This window comes from Molothrus ater, chromosome 2, assembly GCF_012460135.2.
Source record: "Molothrus ater isolate BHLD 08-10-18 breed brown headed cowbird chromosome 2, BPBGC_Mater_1.1, whole genome shotgun sequence".
Lineage (NCBI taxonomy): Eukaryota > Metazoa > Chordata > Aves > Passeriformes > Icteridae > Molothrus > Molothrus ater.
The window spans coordinates 14,848,010-14,870,512 of NC_050479.2; the positions used below are offsets into that span (position 1 = coordinate 14,848,010).

Genomic DNA, 22,503 nt, shown 5'->3' on the forward strand with positions numbered 1-22,503 from the left:
ACTTGCTGTCCAGCTTAAACACACACAGATGCAGAAGAATGGTCAGGGTAAGGATCTGTATCACAGCAAGTGCAGTCCCTTCCCAGGCAGATCGAGCCTGTGATACTGGCTGCTGATTTATCACTGCACAACCTGCAATCCACTGACATGGAGCTTTTTGCCTGGGGCTTACAGGTGCAAGCACTGTACCGTACAAACCTTTTTTCAAGTACCCTGAGGCTAAGAAACCACATATATTTTTGAATAGCAAATGACCATGAAATTAGTATTCTTATAAACTACATTGAAACCACTTTTTTTTTAATTTCAAAAAGTTCCTTAGGGCATTGTTTTCTTTCTAGCTTCAATACTCAGATAGTTCACTCTCCGTTTGTTTTATAGTCAACTCGATGGAGTTCATTTGCTATATACATTTTTATCAATACTCTGTATTTATGTCAAGTTGTGAACTGTCAAGTTTTTGATAAATGACAGCTGCTCAAGACCAAACAGAGTTCATTTGATTTCAGAGGAATATTTCTCACTGCTGGAGGCTTATGACTCTGAAAATGCAGACAGACTGGTCTGATTAGAAGGCAGAATAGGGACAATGGGCTGCTAACACAATACAGCAACCAGGCTTGGAAGCAATATTGAATCTCCAGCACTAAGCCTCTAGTGTTCCAATCTAAATAGGACCAGTTCATCCGCAAAATATGCAGTTTTATTACCCACGACTCCAAAATTGCACTTCAGAGAACAGCACAATCTGAGGATATATATACCTACAACATCTGAGAATTGGTTCTTGCCATTCCTGCCCAGCTGAAAGCATGGGCCAAAGTTGCACTCCTCTTCAGAGGCATAATCCAAAGTGTCAGACCTCTAAAAGCAGGTTCTTACCCATACTCCGCTAGTTTCCAGTTTAAATATTTATCTCAGTATCAGCTATATGATCACTTTCTTTGTATAATTAAAAAAAAAACCAACTTTTTCAGTGTCACAGAAATTCTGTAGTGCATCAAGACCACAAGACCATGGACAGTCTAGTAGCCTGACCTCCTGTTTATTTCCAGGATGATGGAAAAATGCAGTGACAATTTTAAAGCTCTGACTAACATCCCACAGGCTTTGCTCAGCAGCAGCCCCTTACCTCTGGAATTCAGTTTCCATGAGTGCTTGCATGAAAGAAACTTTAGAGGGCTTCAGGGCATGTCACAAGATGCTCAGCTAATTTAACTTGACTGTTCTTTTTTGTTGTACTGAATTTTTGTTTATTATTCTAGTTCAGTTCTTTTTTTCTTTCTTTTTCAGTTTCTTGGGAATAAGCCCTTAGAGTAACAAGCACTAAAGTATAAAAGGAAACAGAAGGAAGTAGACTGACTTCCAGAAGCAGTATGGATCAACAAACTGAGTTTCTGGGCAATGACACAAAACCCCATAGGGAGACACATCTGAAGAAATGGCCATAATAAAGCACATCATTGGGTTAAATCATATAATTTGCAATGTCATACTGATCAAAGCTGTGAGGTAACGTGAAATTTACATCTGCAAAAATCACTGAGTTGATCCATTTTACAGAACTTAAAATAGAGGAGATAATTGTACTACTGCTAAGAACCAAGTTCTGTAATATCCTGAAGAAGCAAATATTATTATTCAGATCATACAGGATATTTGTACAAGATTACTGAAAGAGAAGAGAAATTCCTATGTGTAGCCCTCTCTCACTTTCAGATTTCACAAAACAGCATGGCACATTGGTAATTGCTTAAGACAGGACAGCAGATTTGACTTACAAGAAATCTGACCCCAACAACAAATTCCAAATCCAAAAATCTTTAAGACATGATTAAATTAAAATATAAATTAATTAACATACAAAATAATGCGGAGAGCACCTTAAGTCATACCTCTAGCTGGAAAGCTTAATTGCTGTAGGGTGGCTGCACTTACACAGTAGCCGACCTGTGACTTCTCTGAAATGTCTCCCAGACAGGAATTCCAGTCTTCCACATTATAGACTGGGCAGTCTTGTAGGTTAGTGACAAGGTCTCCCACAAAAAGACCTCTTGGTCCATTGGCAGGAGAATCCTGAGAACAGTGAAGTCAGTCATTTTACAATAGGAGGATAAACAAGGATTAGTTTACAGTTCACTGAATACTATGAAATCTTTAGGTTAAGACACTAAAAAAGGGGAGGGGAAGGAAAGGGAAGTCTTTAGGCGTCCTGGAAACATCTTAGAATTTGAGTAATTATTTTCATGTAGGTCAAAATGGTAAGAAAACTCACAACATATTAAGTTCAAGTAACTTAATACCCTAAACCTTTCAAGAAAGCGGGTGTACCTATATTTTCAAAGGTAATAAAGCATTATAAATGTCATTTTCTCCTGAGTTTTATCAATTGACTTTTAGGTCCAAGAAAGATTGAATCCTTTCAGCTCTGCTGTTCAACTGTGCTGTATTTGATTAAGTCAGAAAAAAATCATTCCTTTCCAGAATCCCAGAAATCTATCTCTACTTTACTTCCAGCTGACCAAACAAGGAAATCAGCTCAAAATAATCTTTAACATTGAAAAAAGATAGCAGTAACTGAGTGATAACACAATTTCCAGTAGATTTGCTTTGTGCCAACACAGAAAAACAGTTAAAACCAGCAACAAACCTGCAAACTCATCTCAAATGTCTCAGCAGTTTTATAGTATGCTAATTAGTCTATTATTATTCATACCATGTTCCTTTATTTACTAATACTAAGATACATGAGACTGAAAGGAAAACTTTAAGCAAGAAGTTCACTATATTAGATTCTGCAAAGAGCTGCACTGACCAATTCTGATTGTGATAATCAGAGATACAGGTACATTTCAGATCACAAAGCATACAATATGGGAACAGCAAATATCCTTCTTACCTCTGCTACCTCAGTGACAAGTGCCCCAACACCCGTGTAATAGAAAGGGAAAAGAATGGCTGGCAGCAGAAACAACACCATGAAACTGGCAACACCAAGAACAAAATTATGCCATACCCCTAAAAAGAAGGCAAAAAAAGTTTCTAAATAAACACTAATAACAAAAAGCTGGTTTCTAAATGATCCTACAGCTGCCTTCTAATTAACTGTCCAGAAATTATTACTTCAAGAATAAATGAAAAGTTAATTTGTGAACATAGGCATAAAAGAAGAGTACATAGATTACAAACTTTAGCCTCTATAAATGCCCCTTTGTAAGGGAGTTTTAGAGAAAACTCTTAAGCCCCTGAGAATTATACAATCAAAAAAGACAGGAGAGCAGTAAGTCCATTTCTAAGGTGTCATTCCACCAGATTAAGATTTCATGTGCCACTACTTTTTTAAGTATGAGAGGGTACTGTACCCAGAAGAGAAACTGGGCTTCTGAATCAATTATTAAAATACAGTTTCTATCTACAGAGTTGTCTTCAATCATAAATATTAAAAAGACAGTGGAATGAAATACATTACGTGTTACTTTCTACCACAATAAACTGTTGAAATTAAGGATTTCAATAAATAGGCTTATTTTTGAATAAATACTAGAGAGCAAGATGTCTGAAATTTACTCGTAATTCAGTATTTATGATGGTAACCTCCATTATTTCAATTAAAATTATTACATGTATATGTGCCAAATGAATTTAGGAAATTATTTGAAAAAAATAGCTTCTTCTACAAGAAAATATGGACCTAAAATCCCATCAAGAAACCAAATAGCAGCACTTCCTGACATGTTGTTTTGGGGAACATATTTGCAATTGCCATCTTTATAGTATGTGGTTCTCCATAAGAAGCAATAAGCCACTATTATAAGACACAGCTGGTGTTCATCATCAAAGCTTTGTGGCTTTCCACATTCAGCACTACACAAATTTTCTCATTAGTTTGTGTTCTCGGACAAACAGTTTTGTATGAACAATGCAGGAAAGCTTTTCAGTGTTGAAGAGTCTTTATTTCCTTCTTCCTTCATCCTCTTGTGAGGAGTTTGACTCAATTCTGTACTCACAGTGCAGTTACAGCACAGAAATTCAATTCAATATATTCACAAATGTATTAAACCTATCTTTCCTGCAGTGTATATAACACAGAAATCATAGCATATGGCAGACTTATGTTCCCTGTCTATCTCCACATCTCACCTCACCTTCTTTCACACTTACATTGCTGCAGAAATGAGAAACATTTTTGGAGTCCTTGAACTAAGGTGCCATTTCCACTGGAACATGCTTCTTAAAGTAATTTTTTTCTATCGTTTTAATTGTATCTCATGGAAAGGCACTCAGATAGAGGAAATATTTTTGTAATCCATTCTCCTTATCTCACATACACACATTTATTTGCAACAAATCCAGAAGTAGTGAGCAAATATTTTAACTTTATTGTTTTAACCTTTTTATCTTAAAAATATTTTTTCAGCTTAACAGCTTGACAAAAGACAAAAAATGTAAAATGGAAACAAAATTCTTTTCAACAGTGTGGTACCTACAAAGAGTAAACTGAAAAAATCCCAACCCTTAAAATAATAATAAGAGGTGATGGAACTGCTAGAGAGTGACAAGGAATATTTTCAAACAGTTAGGAAAAAAGGGCCTTGCCACCAAAATTGACACCATTTGCTGTGTGCAATACAGAAAGGTTTATAAACTCATCCCAGGTGATCCACAGAAAAATAAACATGCTCTAAATCAGAATACCTGAAGAGGCACACTGCTCAGTCTACCTTCAACTTCATCTTGCTAAAACAGCCTCATCCTTGGACACCTAATTCCTTACATCTGAGAAAAGACACTTTACACAACCCTAAAACACCTTAAAATAATTTATTAACTATTATTTAATTAAAAAAGAAAACCAAAAACATTTAACTCCTGTTAAATACAAGATGAAATGTATTAAAAATTATCTCAGAAAGTAATACAAATATTTGAACTAATTACAAGAAGGTGCTGCACAGAATCCCTTTTCATCTATCTAGTAGGCATGGAATTATGCTATAAATATCACAAGTCTTACAAGAACACTCATTTCCTATTCTTGAACATATGATGCCATCTGCTGTACAAAAAATATATCTTTAATCTCCAGACTATAGCTGGACTACAAAAAGAATATTTGGTATTGGCCTCTAGTCTAGCTCTGTTACTTAGCTGCTATACAAAAATATCAGCATATCTCCCTAAATTCAAATTTCTGAACACCAGGAATAGGTTCATTCAACTGTTCTGACAAATAAAAGAAATTGGTTGTTTACTGAATATTGCATTTTATCATTATCAAACATCCTAGTTCTGAAGCATATCTATCATAAACTGTGAAAAAATGCATTTTTTTCTTATACCTAACTGAAAGCAAGCCATTCATGCTGACCAGTCTTGGAACATATTTGCTCCTGCCTTGTATTCCACTATTTCAAGTTTCCTGAGAAACATGAGAAATTATTACAGATGTTTGCTTGTCATCAAAACATGCAAACAATTATTTTCTCTTACGGCTTAGAATTCTATTTTTCTAGCTAATGTTTCAGGAATCCAGGTAAGCAAACCATTTTGAAATTCAGTATGCCTTTTCTTTCAGTTCTGTTCCCAGTAGATGGAAATGGAAACATTAATTTGAGAAACAGGGCTTCCTAAAAATTAGCCTATTGTACATGAATGATTTTTGTTCATTCAGGTATTTGGAATACAGATATATTTACTAACCCAATATTTGTAATTATTTCCTTGATTCATGAAAGCCTGAAAACATGCATGCTAAAGGCTTCTGTATGTCCACCCTCTATATGATGTTTTAGATACAATATTCAAGAAACAACGTTAATAACTAAACATTACAACAGGCTGGCTGCTAGCCTGCAACAGAAAAAACAGCAGTATCAAGAACTGAACCGAGATGATAACTTTTCTATCTCTATTTCAGTTCTTTGGGAGCCACCTTGTCTCTAGAAATAGTCACACAAGTGGTTCAGGCAGAATGACACAATCTCAGTTTGACTTTTCACAGCAATGAGGCTCTACTTCCCAGTAGCCAAAGACTTCAGAAAACATCAATTCAAAAACATCTGGAGGTTATCTGGAGCCATAAGCTACGACCCTCTTTGGATGTTTGTGTTTTAACCTTTATTTCCTCCTGATGGCAACATCAAAACACAGTGACCTGTACACAACTCACAGGTCAGTGAAAATTACAATACCTTTGAAAAATAGATTGTTCCTACTGCAGAAAACTGCAGTGAATTGTTCAAGGATGTTGACCTGTGTTGACAGGAAGTCATTTTTCTCATAGCACCATTCTGGCTCAGTATTTCCCAGCTTGTGTGCTCCAAGGTTTTGCTACTTAGGCCATACAATGTGCAGAAACATCCCAAACAAGAAACAAACAAAAAAGACACAGGAAATTCTGCACCTAGTGCAAGAGCTCTTTCTAATGAGAGGAACATCAGAAACCACAGTTTTCCCCTAACCACACAACTGGAATTTCTTATGCACAACTATTCTGAATTGCATCTAGGATATAATTAAGTTCTTCAAGACAGGAAATTTGCACTCATTTAAGATCCTAGAAACTGACATCTCTAGCCCAGAAAGTAGCTCAATAAGGACAGTAATGATCAAATGATTCTCTGAGATGCCAACACAGGTCCAGAACAGAAGGATCACTGTTAGGTAGAGAGAAGCTTTGGTACTTATTCATTCTAAACCTTAAATACTCAATCAAAGATTCACAATGAGGTCTTGGAATGGTGCTAAGCAAAGATTTAATAAAAAACCACAAACTATTACCTGCACAAAATATCCTTAACTGCTGAACAGGAGATATCAACTGCAAGTGAGTTGTGAAGAGGTCAACAAAGGCTCCAGGATAGACAATGAAGATAAAAATTCCAAATCCATTAAATCGTACTTGTTCTCTTAAAAAGAAGAAAAGAAAAGTGAAGTGGTGTAACTGCAAACAAACAAATGAAAAACTGAGATTCTACAAAGCACACAGTTTTTGACATCAAGAATGACAAAATTTTAATTATAAAACTAATGTATTTTTTATACTATCAGTAATTCAAAGATAATTAAACCAAAGGGTCTTTTCTGCAGTAGTTGCCATTTCTAAGCAGTATACATTTTTAAGTTTGGTAAAAACATAAAGGGCAAATTCAACTTCTTCTCTGTCTCCTGTTAACAGTAACACATAAAATACTTTCTAAAAACCTGCCTAACTTCCATGTTAACATATATTTCAACATTTGGGTTAATTGTTCTGTTAAGTAAAAAATGGCAGCCCATAGGAAGCAGTTTCAAACCTATCTATGTAAAAATATTTGCAAGAATCAATTGCTTTACTTTTAAAGACATACTTCCACAGTTCTTGAATTTTTAATTTTGTTTCTCCTAAACGGACCTTAGAGTACATTGTAAACCAACAAAATGAGTGAAATGTCATCTGAAAAAATGAAAACAAGTCAAGAGGTTAAAAGGACAAATGCTAATGCCCTTCCAAACCTTAACACTCCACTATTCCATTTAAATATATTAGTAGCTGACACTATTATACAGATAATATTTTTTCCCAAGGGTTTTGCAATTACTTTTAAATGGAATTTTTGGAACAAACCCATTAAGGTTTTTTGAAGTTAGAAATTGTACAGAGACTTAAGAGAGGCATGGCAAAATCATGTTCCAAGACAAACCAGGCACAGATCAGCTAATCCCATATCTTTACTTAGACAATATACCAGGTCTAATCTTTTCCTTATTTTCATTTATCTATCTAATGTGTATATACACAAAAAGAAGACAATTATACAAAACTATTCAGAATTAAATCTCAGACTAATACTGTGGAGTTAACTCATGCCATGCTACCAATTAATAATAGGCAGTTTAATGCTGGTTCAGGATTTCATGACTTGGGTAGAAGACACACAGGAAGGAAGAAAAAGACTTGTCTGGTACGAGCCTTGACTAAGCTAAGGCTCAAATATTTAAGCTCTTATAGTTCACAGCTAATGTCTTCTAGAACTGAAAAAAGTTCTAGAAAGCATTACATGAACTGAAAGGTGCTGCACTGGCAAAAGTGTATTAGATTTCAGGAAGGCTAAGTGACTTGCCAGAATAGTAAAATTTGCCCACAGCACAGCTTTTTAGGGAAGTTGAAACCCTGAGAATTTACAATAACAGCACTATAGACCCAACCTGTGCCAGAAGGAAAATGAAAAAGTCAAGCAGAAAACAGCAGTAGCAACACTGATTGCCAATGTACATTGGACCAACTAATTTCTCCTCTGGAAATAGCTGGAAAAAATTTTTTTGATGAAAATATAACACAAAATTGAATATTCAAAGCCTTTGCTCTAGACCTTGAATAAAGATATCACACGATTAAGATACAAGAATTATTCTTCCTGTCTGCTTGAAAAGATTCTGTGGTAACTCCTAGCTTCTCTGCAGTCTGCCAGCAACATGCACTAGAAAGAAAATTTTGTTGCTTCTTCCTGTGATGGGATAAGCAAAAGGTTCAACCTCCACAGAAAATTCCCTTTGAATATTTGAGGGAAAAAAGCTGAAAGACAAGCAGAGCATATGAAACACAGAGGTTCTCAAACCACCCCTTTGAGTGAGAATCTTTGGGGTTACAAAAAAGGTGGTATATTGGTTAAAATGCAGTCATGACTCCTTACACTCAGGAAAATCAGAGAAACAACTTAGGGCTTTATGCTCAAAGAAGAGATAATGCTGCTGCCCAGGAGAAATGTGGAGGACACATGATCATCAGCCCAGTAATCACTGCTTAACCTTCTTATGCTAAAGTGGCATTTAACAGTAATAACTATCCGGTCAAATAATTTTTGTGAAGTAATCATCATAGTTAAGGACATTAAAAATATAATTTTTGATCAAAGCTAATGAATCATTGAGGTTAACAGGGACAAATCACATTTGACCAAGTTATTGCTTCAACCTGTTCATATCATATTTCATGAGCTATGTTTAAACAAATCAATTAAAAATCTATTTTAAAGTATCACTGTGCAATAGCACGAGTTCAAGTGCCACAAGCACAGAAACTAAATTGCTGTGTAAAAAACAGGGCCACTTAAAAAAAAAACTGTTTTAAACCTGATGCTATATTTGCACAGCAGAAGTCCCTTCTCATGATCTGTGTAACAGACACTGTATTAAAACCCTATCCCTAATTTGTACACCCGAACTTCAAATCTAAGGAAGCTATGAATTACAGACTAAACAGACTCTCTAGATAAAACAAAGCAGAGCTAACAACATTCACGGCTAGGTAACTGCTCTGCAATATTTGGCTTTGTTGTCAGAGTAGCAGAAAAGCAAAACAGAAATTACCGAATAGCTGCCACCCCATGGCCGACTTCATGTATCACACCGCTGATGAGGATTGCAGAGAAGAAATAGGTCAGCTGGCTGATGGGCAAATTGACACCAGGCACCTGTTGATGTGGGCATGACAACAAAACAAACACAGGAGGAAAACAAGAGGTACAAAACCAAATTCATTCTGCTCCTAAATTTGCTGCTCTCACTCACTTCTTCACATCCGTGACAGACCAGGGGCTGTCCTCAATACAGAATGATCAGTTTGCACCTCTTTTACCAACTTATTCAGTGTATTTTAAAGTATATTAAATATATATTATTTTGTAGAACATTAAAAAGCTCTCCAGGCACAAAAGCCCTCTCCCTGCCCTATATATTCCCCACAGCTCTGACCAAACAAATCCTACTCTATATTAAGCTCGAGAAGTTTATAAAAATGTACAGAGACTTCCATTCAAATGAAACAGGCTTGGCACTGTGTGCATTAGTTTACAATTTACTGCCACCACTCACATAGCTATAGAAAAGATCCACCTTTCAAAAGGAAATAATAAAAATTGTAAGGCACTCCAGAAAGTATGAACATGAAAAATCCAAAAATGAGTTGACAACTGAACAGTCAGTCTCTTCCTTTTCTCTTCCTATAAAAATCACAAAATTATTTCAGTTTACAGCATCAAAAAAAAAAAGTAATTTTCATCTATTCTTCAGGTTTTGGTAGTCTACATGGCAATTTAACCTTAAAAAAACCCCACCTTGAAATGAGTATACTATTTTAATTTACCTAAGACATAATATGCAGGCCCCTCATATTCTTCCCATTGCTGTGGATTCCCACCACTCCCAGGTCCTTCACTGTGCTTGCCATGAGATACCAATTGCTTCCAGACAAGCTTCAAAGTGGTCACGAGTCAAAGCATGAGGAACCATCCCCTCCTTCCTCCTGATGGATCTTCATCCTGCTCAGTTCCATCACCCTCAGCTGCTGGGCTGCAGTGGGATTGCTCTGGGACATTTCTCCTGTCAGATCTACAGCTTTTTCTACTCAAGACCGGCTGCGCTCCAGTACGATCACTAACAACTGATGTGAACACAACAGGAATTGCAATCCAGCCTCACAAAAGAGATGCTGTGGGCAAAAACTCCTGGTCTGTCTACAGAACTCTGTAAAACCCAGCATCATGGAAAACAAAATGCTGCACATCCAACTAGGTAGGTTGGATTCTACCTTTGTTCAGTCCTGCACTTGCTTCACTTATATGCATTTACCTACTTGTGTAGCAGAATTCTACAGGAGTTGGTTGAGACAATCTAGCTGAATTAAATCCTTCAAAAGGATTCATTAATGTTAATCACCTCACAAATTCTGTTCAGTGTGATGGTGACCAAGGAATTTACCTTAACTGGCTCAGCTGTGGTACTCACAGTATGAAAGACAGCCACACTTCATTTCTGAAACACCACTGCTTGCATTACAGCATCAGCTGGTGGCACTAATGCATCACTTCAGTGGTGTTGCCTTTGCAGTGGGAGGACAGATGGCAGCAGTAAGAGCTGCCATCTCAATTCCACCATGACTACAGCCTGCTAGAACACAGCACCAGATGCTTTCAGACTTTACGTCAAAGGAGCTATTTTAAGATTCACCTAAAACAGAAGTTACCTCTCACGAAGGGCTCTGCAATCAATAGCAGTATTTTGTTAAAAAGCATGCTGTCTTGTATTTTACGACCTTGAAATGCTTTTAGTATAAGAAGATCCTTTGCTTGTAACTAATCTGCCTCTTTCCTACTTTTGTCAGTAGGTAACCAACACAGGAGGGGGCAGCTGAAGAGAAACAGCCCAGTTACCTATAGACAGGTATTTTAAATCAAGTACATGACTGAACAAAACAGGAAGCATAAAAAAATCTTAATAAAATATAAGTACAACTGTTTCTCCCTCTCTCCACACCCAGAGGGTAAAGGATAAACAGCTTTAAGCCACAGGGTAGAATTAAGTTTACAAAGAAAAAGTGGGATTTTGTTGGGTTTTTTAAAACTAATTTGCTCTCTTCCAGGCAGCAAAATACAAGTAAATGATTTTAATGGGAAGGTCCTCCTAAGTAATTCTTCACCTCTTTGCAACTACATAAATCTCATTTTGGTGTCAATTTACACTAGCACATTCTCCTTAAAAAGAATACTGAAACTTGCTAAAGGCAGAATTATACAACTGTGACCATCCAAAAATGAAAGAATGAGGTACGAAAGGAAGAGAAGAACTCAACTTAGAAGTAACCTTATCCCCACATATGACATTACTTTATCCCTATCTATTAAACTGTTTTCAGAGCCAGTCAATCCTTGGTATGAATGCAATGATATTGCCAGGATGCAGTCTCTGAGGAAACAAGTCCACATTGAAATTGTGAATATTATCATACATTTATACTTTCACTGTTCCAGTTCACACCAGATTAATTCCAAAGGCTCATCTTTACTTTGGTTGTGTCTGTGTTATTTTCTCCAAAGAGCAATATATTGTCAATGATCACTTTACTCTGGTGTCACAAAAGTGGATAGATCCATACAATGACCTCAGAAAATGAAGATGTAAAGGAACTCCAGAAATGTTAGGACAGATCCTGTTGGAATGTAAATTACAAAATTTTCTGTCTCATGTTCAGCTCATGCCCTCCCAGATGCACAGAGTGCCCACTCCTGTCTGCCCCTGAAGGTAATTCAGGAGCAGGCCCTGGACAGGGGACAGCAGTGGCAGTGACAGTGGTTCCCCCTCAGGTCTCACTGCCTGCTTTTTCCAGCACACACTGAACTCTGTATATTCACTCTGCCTGTGGGAAACAGACCCAGCATCCAAAGGCACTGTGTTTATGGCACATGCTAAATCAGGCTTCCTGCACTCATGCCAGCCTAGCTGCATGCAGTCAGTTTAGTGCTTACAGGAAGGTCTATTGTGCCTGCACACAATTCTCAACTGTGTGTCACTTGAAGAGCTGAGTACTTCAATAGAGTAACATGGCTGGGCACCTCTGCTCTAAGCCATGTAGCAGAAGGCAGACCAATCCCATAACACTTTCTGAATTTCTAGGAAATGACCATACATTTTGGCCACATTGCACTCCTGGTATAAAAAAGGTGACTAGGAATCCTTCCAGGTTAAAACTGTTGCAAGGCAATGTCAGCTCTTCCATTACTACCTTGTGAAGAGATTAAAAAGACAGTATTTGCAATCTCCCCTAGCCTGTGAAATACATTCCATTCTAAAACCATACAATATATTGTCCAGCACCAGAAATGCATAGAACAATTAAATATATCATTGGACTTTGATACTGCCAGAAACAGCCCTTGAAATTTCACATAGTAAATTAAGTCATAAGTCCTTGAAGAATCAAAAAATACCTCCTTGCTAACAATTCTTTGCTTCTACTATCACACCAAGTTTTTTGCCCTTCTTTCCTTTTCCACTGCTGTTTTCTATTGTATTAAAAGAAACAGAACTTGTCTCCTCTTGTCAATTATGTATGAGCTCTGCAAACTGTAAGGCCACCAGAGCCTACTGCACAGCTTACAGGAAACGAGTTCTTAACTCAGTTATATATGCTTAGTACTATAATTTTATTCTTAGTACTATAATTTAGGGCTTTTCAAAATGATTATCCAATTCCCACTCCTGAGGTTTTTTAACATAAACTCTTCCACATGTTTGCCTTCATTTTCCCTTTTTCTATACCCACTCTCCCATTTTTAAGGCTGGTAAAAAACCAGCACATTTTCATGTAGATGAACATCAGGAGTTGGGTTATTCTTGCATAGGAATATTTTAGCATCCCATACCCCATTAAGAAGCTGCTTTAGATCTGTACACAGTTCTCAAACAAAGACCTGAGGAGGGAACACTCACCACAACTTGCAGCATTCGATCATTCTGGGCTTTTGGAGCCTCGGTGAGCATCTGGGTCAGTGTTTGCAGCAGGGTCTTTCCAAGCAGAATAACAGAGCCAAACATGGCAACTATTCCAAACACCATTCCTACACTGAACCTACACAGAGAAGCAAAGAGTTCAGCAATGCACAGCCAAGAGAAAAAGGGTGTCATCTCTGGCTGTGTAAATCTCTGCTTTACAGCACAAGCTACTGCACAAAACACAGGGCAAATCTTACCTGATGCTACCACAATTCATCAACAATCCAGTACAAAAATGCTAAAGGAAACTAACAACAATAATATACATTAATAACACTTTTAACTTATATTCTCCTTGTTTAATAAATGTTTTACATCCAAACCATATCCTGATCAATTTTCAAATACTTTTATTCAGTTACCCAATACAGGCAACTTGCCTGCAGCTATGAATATATAAGTTTGTAAGAATATAGAAACTTAACTAACAATGCATAATTGGCCATGTTGCACAACAGCATCACATATTTAGAGACCTGGATCAAATTATGGGGCAGCTTATGTACTTAAATATAAGTAAGCTTCTGTGTACATTTTGCATCATTCTCACAAACAATAAAACAGGCTAAAGAACAATAAATGAGACTGAACCTTTTTTAAAGAACAATAAATGAGACTGAACCTTTATTAAAGAGCAACTAAAAAGTACAACTGCAAAACCACATTAACATCAGTCTCTTAAGCTACATTGTTCTTCTCACCAAATTTTCATTAAAATCAATGTTGAAAATAATTTCAATTCATGTCACTCCACCTAGTGACAAATTTTTATTCAGCATTAATATTATTACTCTTATTTTACACTGTCCTATAGCTGAAGGATGTGATAACTCTTTTTTTCTAACAAAAAAACACTTCCATGATGCAAATCCAGCACATACACCTCACTACCAATCCTTCCTCCTCTCATAACAGCTCAACTGTTCTCTTATCAGCCTTAATGAAGCTCACTGGGAATTAGTAGATTTATTTTAAGCAACATGTACTTGTAATGTTAATTAAAGAGACTAGTGGAAACATTATACTGTAATAAATTATACACATTGAAAATTGTAATTGATACAGAGCTATTTCAGACTGATTATTACAAAATCATTACATACTAGAGAAACCAATCTGAAGCAGACCTCTCTTCTATTACTATCTCACTGAGGGTAGCAATACAGGAAATGAAAAGAAATTCAAACCTTACTTATTTTATATTTTCAGAGCAGATACAAAGTAATGCTAGGAACTGCAACTGAACAAGTTTTCTAAACCAATCCAGGAGCACCCATATTAGACCACCCTACTTATCTACCCATTCCCAGCACTCTGCAACCTTTGCAAGGAAAGGTGTAGGCAGCTAAAAGACAGAATTTAAGTAAGGTGCTCCTGAGCAGGTATCATTGCAGAACGTCTGAGCAATTAGTTAATCTACAGGTACAGAGCTGGCTCTGAATACTTGGTAAACTGTAGTGATTGGGAGAGCTAAGTCTACAGCATTGGGAATGATCTAGGATCTGAGCAGCTGCTTTCAGACCTACTTCTGTATTGCAGCATCGCATGTAATAGCTGTACTCATCAGAACTATGCATACTTCAAACCACACATAAAAATAGTTCAAGGATTTCTAGTTTTATAGAATCTCAATATGCAACCTGTATTACATTTATGTGTATTTTAGCAGAGGATAAATACTTATACTGGCACAGTACAATTAGAGCAACCACTCCAATTGGTTTAATCATTAGCCTATTAAAATATCCATGTCTACCCACTGCCCTTCTAATGCTGAAAGGCACCAACGTGGTTCAATTGTTGACTCTGACAGAAGAAAAAGGAGGCTGAATTGGTACCATAAGTAGAGAAATTTGGGTTTCCATCTCCCCCAGTTGTAGAACTGGCGGTTGAAGAGCGCGGTTTGCCAGCGCAGGTGGAAGGGAGAGACGCTCAGGCCGCACGTCAGCAGCCAGTCCTCGTAGGACGCCTTCAGAGAGTTGGAGGACTGCGAAACAACAGAAAACCAGTTTGACCAAAACATTCTAGGAAGATTTTGTAACGTGACCAAGCAGTAAATGTGATCTGTTTATATAAAAGTAGATACACAATTTCAAGTAGATGTCCTACATCTTATTTACATTTTGACATATAGGTAGGTGTGACATATAATGTGAAAAAGTTATGTCACGTGTAATATCATAAAAGTTATGTCACTGTTTTGATGTTATTCCCAACAACTGTAGGTTTGTGAGAGAGGCTGGGTATCCAGAGTTATCTGACAAACAAGGTCTTGCATCATCACCTTTCCTAGTCTTAAATCCCTTTCAGTAGTTCTGCTTTCTGGTTAGAAGGATAGAGACTGTTGATGGTATTCTTTCAACAACCAATTATACTCCAATAAACATTTTAGAAACTACAATAATGAAAAATGCTTCTTTTGTCTCCAGCTGAAAAAAAACTTTCTAAAACAGATGATATATGGCTTGGTATTGCAGATACCTGCTAGTAAGTATAAAAGTAAGGTCTGTTTTTCAAACTCAAATACTATGCCTAAAGAGGGCCTGGAATATCTGATCAGGCTAACAAAAAAAACACAAGGAATTTAAAATTATCAACCTGTATTGCAATAGCAGTTTCACTATGGTAACTTCCCACCATTTCAAGATACTTCTAGTAGTTCCAAAGATTTCTCTTGATGAGAGATGTAACCTATAAATATGACCTATGAATACTTATCTGCAGCATTATCTTGAATTATAGACCAACAGACATGGTTTTTGCATTGCTAACTTTACTTTATGGTGACTGCATTCGCAATAGGCTTTAGTCACCTGCTTCATGGAAGCTTTGTCAGAAACCCAGATGAAGGAATGCTTTCCTTGGAGGAACTCAGAGCTCAGGAAAAGCACAGGTGAGCTTTGAGCATTCTGACATTGGGCAACTCCCAAGGCAGGAGTGTCTGACACAACCCAGACAAGGCTTTGGAGCTGTCTGAACTGGAGCACTGTTCCCAAGGATCCCCACAAGCAGCAGCACCTACTGAGGACATCCAAGTGTGTAGCTCACAACAGGCTTCCTTCTCCTCCCTGACAAGGAACTCCACAAGTTTCTGGCTCTTGTCCATGGTCCTTTGAACAAATTTAGAATTTGCCAATTCCTTGCATTCCTCCTGCCCTGCACCACAGCGGTGCTGGGGGTTGAGGATCTCATACTGCACAATTGTATTAACAGCTTTTCTCATTTTGTCAAATTAATTAAATCTTGACCACTAAATGTTTATTTCAAATAACAAATTTCCTCAGCTGTGAGATCCATTTACTTGAGCGATTGTTCACCTATCACCTATTACACCATTTATCCTTTCTGCCTATATATTTCTGTGTCATTTCCTTCTTCACCCTACTGATTTCAGCCACATTTTTTGTTCTGTCAGCTGAGGACACCAACAGAAATTTTCACTGTAATGCACTCCCATCAACACCACTCACTCCTTATGGCACCATTAAGTTTAGTGTCCACAATCATATCAGCTTTTGCTAATTTTAACAGAAGAGATCACAAAGATGATTAGACTTGTACACAATTAGTGATACATAAGCCAAAGAAAGAAAGCAAAAGACCTCCTCACATAATCTACCAGATAATTAAGAACAAAAATACATACATCATTAAGAACCCCTGATATGAGAAACTGCCTTTTGTGAAATACAAAACAAAGTCCAATTCATTCACACAGTCAAAAAAACCTCAGAACAACCCAAATACATTATTCTAATAAAGTTAATCAGATACATTGATTTGATGCTTGAAAATGCGCTCTATCTCATGCAAACCCCACTTTTTTCCCTAGAATTGCCACAAATTCATCCCTTAGAATTCATTCCAACAACATCACAGCTCCACTGTCCTAGCAAGACATAAATAAGTGTGACGTTTTCCATGAGGAATATGGAATCACTGACCATGCAGCTGTCAAATGTGGAAAAGAAAGGTACCAAAAATTTTTCATTTTGTATTTTCCTCATACGTTGTGTAAACGTTATTCATGATCACTAAATGGCTCCAAACTTTTGCAAAATATGTTCAAAATCTCTTTGCAAAGTTTTGCTCCTTCTGTCCTGATCTCAGTGGGATCACCACATTAAATACACACCCTCATGCCCTGGCATGCTTCACTTCAAGCTGCTTCCATACAGGCCTTGGCCCTGCTTCTTTGAGATCTAAGAGATCTTTGTTAGATTAGTTTTGCTATAAAAGCAGCACTTATTTATTTATGCGGCCTTTAAAATGCTGGACACCTGCTAAACACTCCAGGAGCTCCACAGGTACCTGCCAGCAAGCAGCAGTCCTTAACATTCTTCTCTGCTGGCAAAATCTGTTCAAGAGCTCTGAATCATTTCAGCTTCCTGACCTTAAAAGCTGAGAGCCAACCTTGACTGAACGTGTCTAATGCATCCTTTATTTCCCACAGCAGAATGAGGGACAACCTCCTGCACTTCACTCGTTCCTGATCCTTCAGGCAAAATGGAATGTGATGACTTAGGATGCTGGGGAGAAGGAATTCGGGGGTCTGAGTGATTCCCTCTTACAGAAGCCAGGCTTCAATGAAAACGTTGGCGGCAGTGGTACAATGTGGAGCAACAAGGGGGACTTAACATTCAAAATTCCAGCTTGATTTGGCATAGCTTTAAGTTTCCTGACACAAATGTACCTTTTAGTTCTAGCAATTTTATAAAATGTGGATTGAGCCGTGCAAAAATACATTTATACACAGTTACACTTTCTATATTGTAGTCTAGGAGTGAAAGAGCCAAAATAAAATATTTAAAATCTGAACAAAACCAGTAATGGAACAAACTGAGCAAAAAATATTGCACATTGAACAGGTTTACAGAATAAACATTAACTGCAAGTTACAGCACACATCCTTCTCTTGCCAAAAATATCAACAGGATCACACATGGAAAAGTGCTCCCACATTGTTTTTCACTCATGCTCTGTACATCCTCTTGGTGTAATTACACTGAAAGCAATTTGAGATTTAAACAGTACAATTAATTAAACAGTACAATGTTGCTGTGATTGCTAGCAGCCTTGGGTTGTGACTGTGGTGGAGATTTACTGTACAAGCAGAAAAACAAGCAACCTGAGCTTCCTAATGATATAAATCTGGTTATTTAATCCAAATTCTATTTCAACTGTGGTACTCACAGTGAAACCTACAACAGAGATGTACAACAGGAAATCTACCAGTAAGTTCACTGAAACTCAATAGCTCCCACATAATTCCTGAGGATTAATAACCTTGGTCAACTTTTAGTTAAAAGATCAGAATTAAAATTTAACTCCTGGATTCTCAGGCTTGCTATAGAATTCTAGGCATCCCCCCCTTCTTTTTCAACATAAATCAGGCTTCAATATGCTTCAGTGCAGAGTTTCTTTTTTTCCTTCCGTTACTGCTGCAAGAAATGCAGTGGCTCTCTTTATTTACAGAAATAATTTTATGGTCTAATAAATGAATTTATGGTCTAATGCAGAAAGAGATCTTCAGATCTCAGATGCAAATAGTCTCAGCACCATGGCACACCAAGTCTAGTACCTGAGGTCAGTTCTTGCTTCACAGCCCAGGAGCCTTCATCAGACACAAAGCTGCTGCCAAAAGAGAAGCAGCAGCCTCCTGGCTGACCTTCAGTTAGACCACATTCTTCTGGTACCTGGCTAACCTCATGTGTTTCAAAACAATGCTGGGTTTTTTTTGGTTTTTTTTTTAATACTTAACATAGACTTGCTGCAAGAAAATTTGAGAAGTCTTCAGGTAAATGACTGCATTTATTATTGTCACTATGTACAGACTATATTTTGCAATTACCAGCTTTCATCACTAACAGAGCTACATTTGCTCTCCAATTAGCTGCAGGGGGAGACACTTCTCCAAGTTTTCTAAGCACCTGAATTTTCTTGTATTTCTTCCTATATTTTACAGGAGTGACAAAATGCACATTTTGTACTTTCGTATCACTAAGCTTTATCTGCCTTGGCAGAAACAGATGCAGCTCCTGAACTGTAAAATTAAGAATTACAGATCAAACCTCTCATTTCATTTTCCCTCATATTTAACCAGCACACAGCCTACTTTGTATGCATTCTTTGCAATTTCGGTCATGTCTTAGAAATCATCTGAATCTGTCAAAAAAAATAACCCAAAACAATGCCACGCCACTTAATGAAACTTGAGCCATGCACAGATGCATCCCAGATTTAACAAATGATGTCTTCGTGTATTTTCTTCTTAAAACTTCCCCTCTAAATCAGAAGCAAAAGGATGAGTCTCCTAATACACTCCAAGGAGCAAACTTTATTTCTTCAAAAAAGTATTTGTATAGAGTTCTGTCTCAAATTTCTCCAGTAAAACTAAAGGCATTCAAAAGAAATAAATATGCATTGCTTTTTACATTTTTTAGGAAAATCATCATTGTAAGGCACATACTCTACGCCGCAAACTTACAAGGTTGTATGTTACGTTTAGTTAATAACAAACTCCAGACACCACGTTAAACTGCCACGGAGCCGCTTAAGCAGTCTATTAAAAGCTGTTCTCCCTAACTTTTCGCGGTCCCGGTCCTTTAGCACAGACCGGAGCCCGTGCTCTCTCCCGGGCGGCGTTTGGAGCGCAGCCCCGGGGGAACGGAGCAGGGGCTGTGCGGCCCGCGGGGCGGGAGGCGCTCCGGGGGCCGGGATCGCCTCAGAGCCCGCGGGGCGCAGCGGGCCCGGCCCGGGCGCGGCCGCTCCGCCAGCCCAGGGCTCGGCAGCGGGGCCCCGGGCGGCCCGGCGCGGGGGGAACGGGGTTGCCGCTGCCTCCTCCCGGCCCCGTCCGGCTCTGCGCCCTCGGCCCTCACCTTGAGCAGCGTGTCCGCCAGGTACACGGCGCACCAGCCGCCCAGCACGGTCACCACCACCGGCACCGGGATCATCGCGGGCCGCGCCGCGCCTCAGCGCGGCAGCCCCGGAACCCAACCGGCCCGGAACCTTTCTCCCACCGGCTCTGCTGCCCGGACGGACACTTCCGGGAGGCGCGTAGAGCGAGAGCAGGTGGCGGCATGACGTCACGGGCCGGGGCGAGGGGCAGCGCTCGGGGCGTTAGGGCGGGGCGCGTGCGCAGTGGGGCGGGAGGGCCAAGGGGCGGGGCGGGGCTGAGGAGGGCGCCGCGGGGCTGAGGGCGGTTCCCTCTCCTCTGGCTAAATTTCCCTCATCTGCCTCTTCAAGTGGTTCTTTGCAGGGGCTCCACTGGCAGCGGTCAGGAGGCTGCGCGGAAGAATAAAAGTCGTTTGTGGTGGCAAAGATGAAAGCTCATTGTAGAAGCGCTTCAGTAACGAGAGAGTAACGGCGTTCGCTTTAAGCGCTGACGTTCAGTCAGAAATTAGCACCGACCTGGTTGCACAACAAAATCCTTCTGTGCGGCTGCCTGGGAGCACGACTTTTAAGCAGATGCTTCCTGGGCCCCGAGTTTCCTTCGCAGGCGGCGGTCAGCGCTTATTCTCGGGCCGTGTGCCTGTGTTGGGTCAGGCTGACACGGAGCTCGTTTTCCCTCACGACTTCGCATCGGTGCCTGCGGAGGTGTTGGTGACACTCCTGGGTGTGCACGGCATCAGCGCTGTCCCTGCGACATTCTCTCTGTCAGGGCAAGGTCCTGGGAGAGGATGCTACTGGGACAGCTGACCTAAATCAACCAAAGGGATGTTCCATACTGTGTGGTATTAGATAAAAATACTAAGCAAAGGAGGAGGATGAGGAGGCATTTGTTATTTACAGTGTTTGACTTCCACAGCAAGTGAGAGAAAACAGCCCTGAGCAGCCTCTCAGCATTGGCATTTGTGGGCACAGAGCAGGAGTTGATGCCAGTCGTGCATGCTGGCTTTCACTTGTTCTGTTTGCTCAATTCCTTTGTCTTTCATCTCAGCTCAGGGCTTATCTGCCTCTTACATTTAGATTTTCCATCATTCTAACAACCCCACTTTCTGATGGAAGCCATCCATGTTGACTGATGCCTTTTGAGAAGGTTGGAAAGAACTTCATTTGGACGTAAAAGCTGAAGAATTACTGGAAGTGTATCCAGCCCTGCATGCAACCGAATTTGAGTTTATGCACTGTCATCGATGACTTTGGGATGTCCCCAGCATCTAAAAGGACTTACAAACAGTAACAGCATATTGAGATCTAATAATGATTTTCTTCTGCAGTGGTTCTCAGTCTAACAAATTTTATCAAATCATTGATAAATTATGCAAATATGGTTTATTCTACACCTTATTGGTTGAAAACTCAAGTTGTTCCATAGACCAACATGAATTTAATGTAAATATACGGACTATAAACCAGTGGTGGTCCTCAGAAGCAATGGAGGGGAATTGTATTCAAACAGTTGTGAACACAAGTACTTTTTCCTAGTGTCATATCCTCACTGAAATAAAGGAAACTAAAATGGACATGTTTAAATAAACCAGTTGGTGACCAGGTTTTTGTAACATCATTGTATTTTTGCTTCTACATTCAGTTAGCATACCATAAAAATACAGACTTGAATTTTATTAAGTTTTCATAGAAATTGGAAGTGCAACTAAAAAATGAATGAAAATAAGATACACAGTCTATATTTTACTGCTGGAAAAGTTTATCTCAAGAAAACAAACAAAAATAAGAATTTTCTAAAATGCAGAAGATGGATGAACAGTTCCATGAGTTCTGAGTGAACTGCCAGCCCCAGTTCTGACTTGGGTAACTTGAGCAGGTGTTTTGCCCAAGGCAGAGAGGCAAAGTTTATCCTTGTTCCCATGGAGTTAAATTGTTGTGGACTGTGATGTGTTACACGGAGTGGTTGCATTTCAAAGCAAAGGTATTCAGGATTAAAGATTTCCACTTTAGAATGGTTCAGGAGGTAGCACAGATCCTGATACACATTCTCCCCCTGCTTGGTTGTGCTTAGAGCTGGTATTCAGCTGTAGCAGTGGCCAGAGCAGAGTGCCCTGCAGTCACCATGTGAGTGCACAGTGTCCCCACGCTGTTCCAGAGCACTTCAGCTGTCACAGTGTCAGGAGTCACAGCTGAGGAGTGCTCAGGGGAGGGCATGGCTGGACCTCAACAGGGCAAGTATCAAACAATGTTAGAAAAGGTTAAATATCAGTCATCATACAAGAGTATCTAAGTTCATGCAAAAAG

At 38.9% G+C, this 22,503-nt stretch overlaps 1 protein-coding gene across 1 annotated transcript in view; it reads right to left on the minus strand.

Annotated features, from left to right (window-relative positions):
• Positions 1–20,303, minus strand: part of MBTPS2 (membrane bound transcription factor peptidase, site 2) — a 41,130-nt gene extending 20,827 nt beyond the window's left edge. The window contains exons 1-7 of the mRNA XM_036384664.1: positions 20,187–20,303; positions 15,147–15,295; positions 13,246–13,384; positions 9,349–9,452; positions 6,781–6,908; positions 2,900–3,018; positions 1,896–2,076 (exon numbers count right to left, since the gene is read on the minus strand). Of these exons, the coding sequence (XP_036240557.1) occupies positions 1,896–2,076; positions 2,900–3,018; positions 6,781–6,908; positions 9,349–9,452; positions 13,246–13,384; positions 15,147–15,295; positions 20,187–20,261 (895 nt within the window). The 5' untranslated portion in view covers positions 20,262–20,303. The remainder of the gene's footprint in view (positions 1–1,895; positions 2,077–2,899; positions 3,019–6,780; positions 6,909–9,348; positions 9,453–13,245; positions 13,385–15,146; positions 15,296–20,186) is intronic.
• Between the last annotated feature and the right edge of the window lie 2,200 nt (positions 20,304–22,503).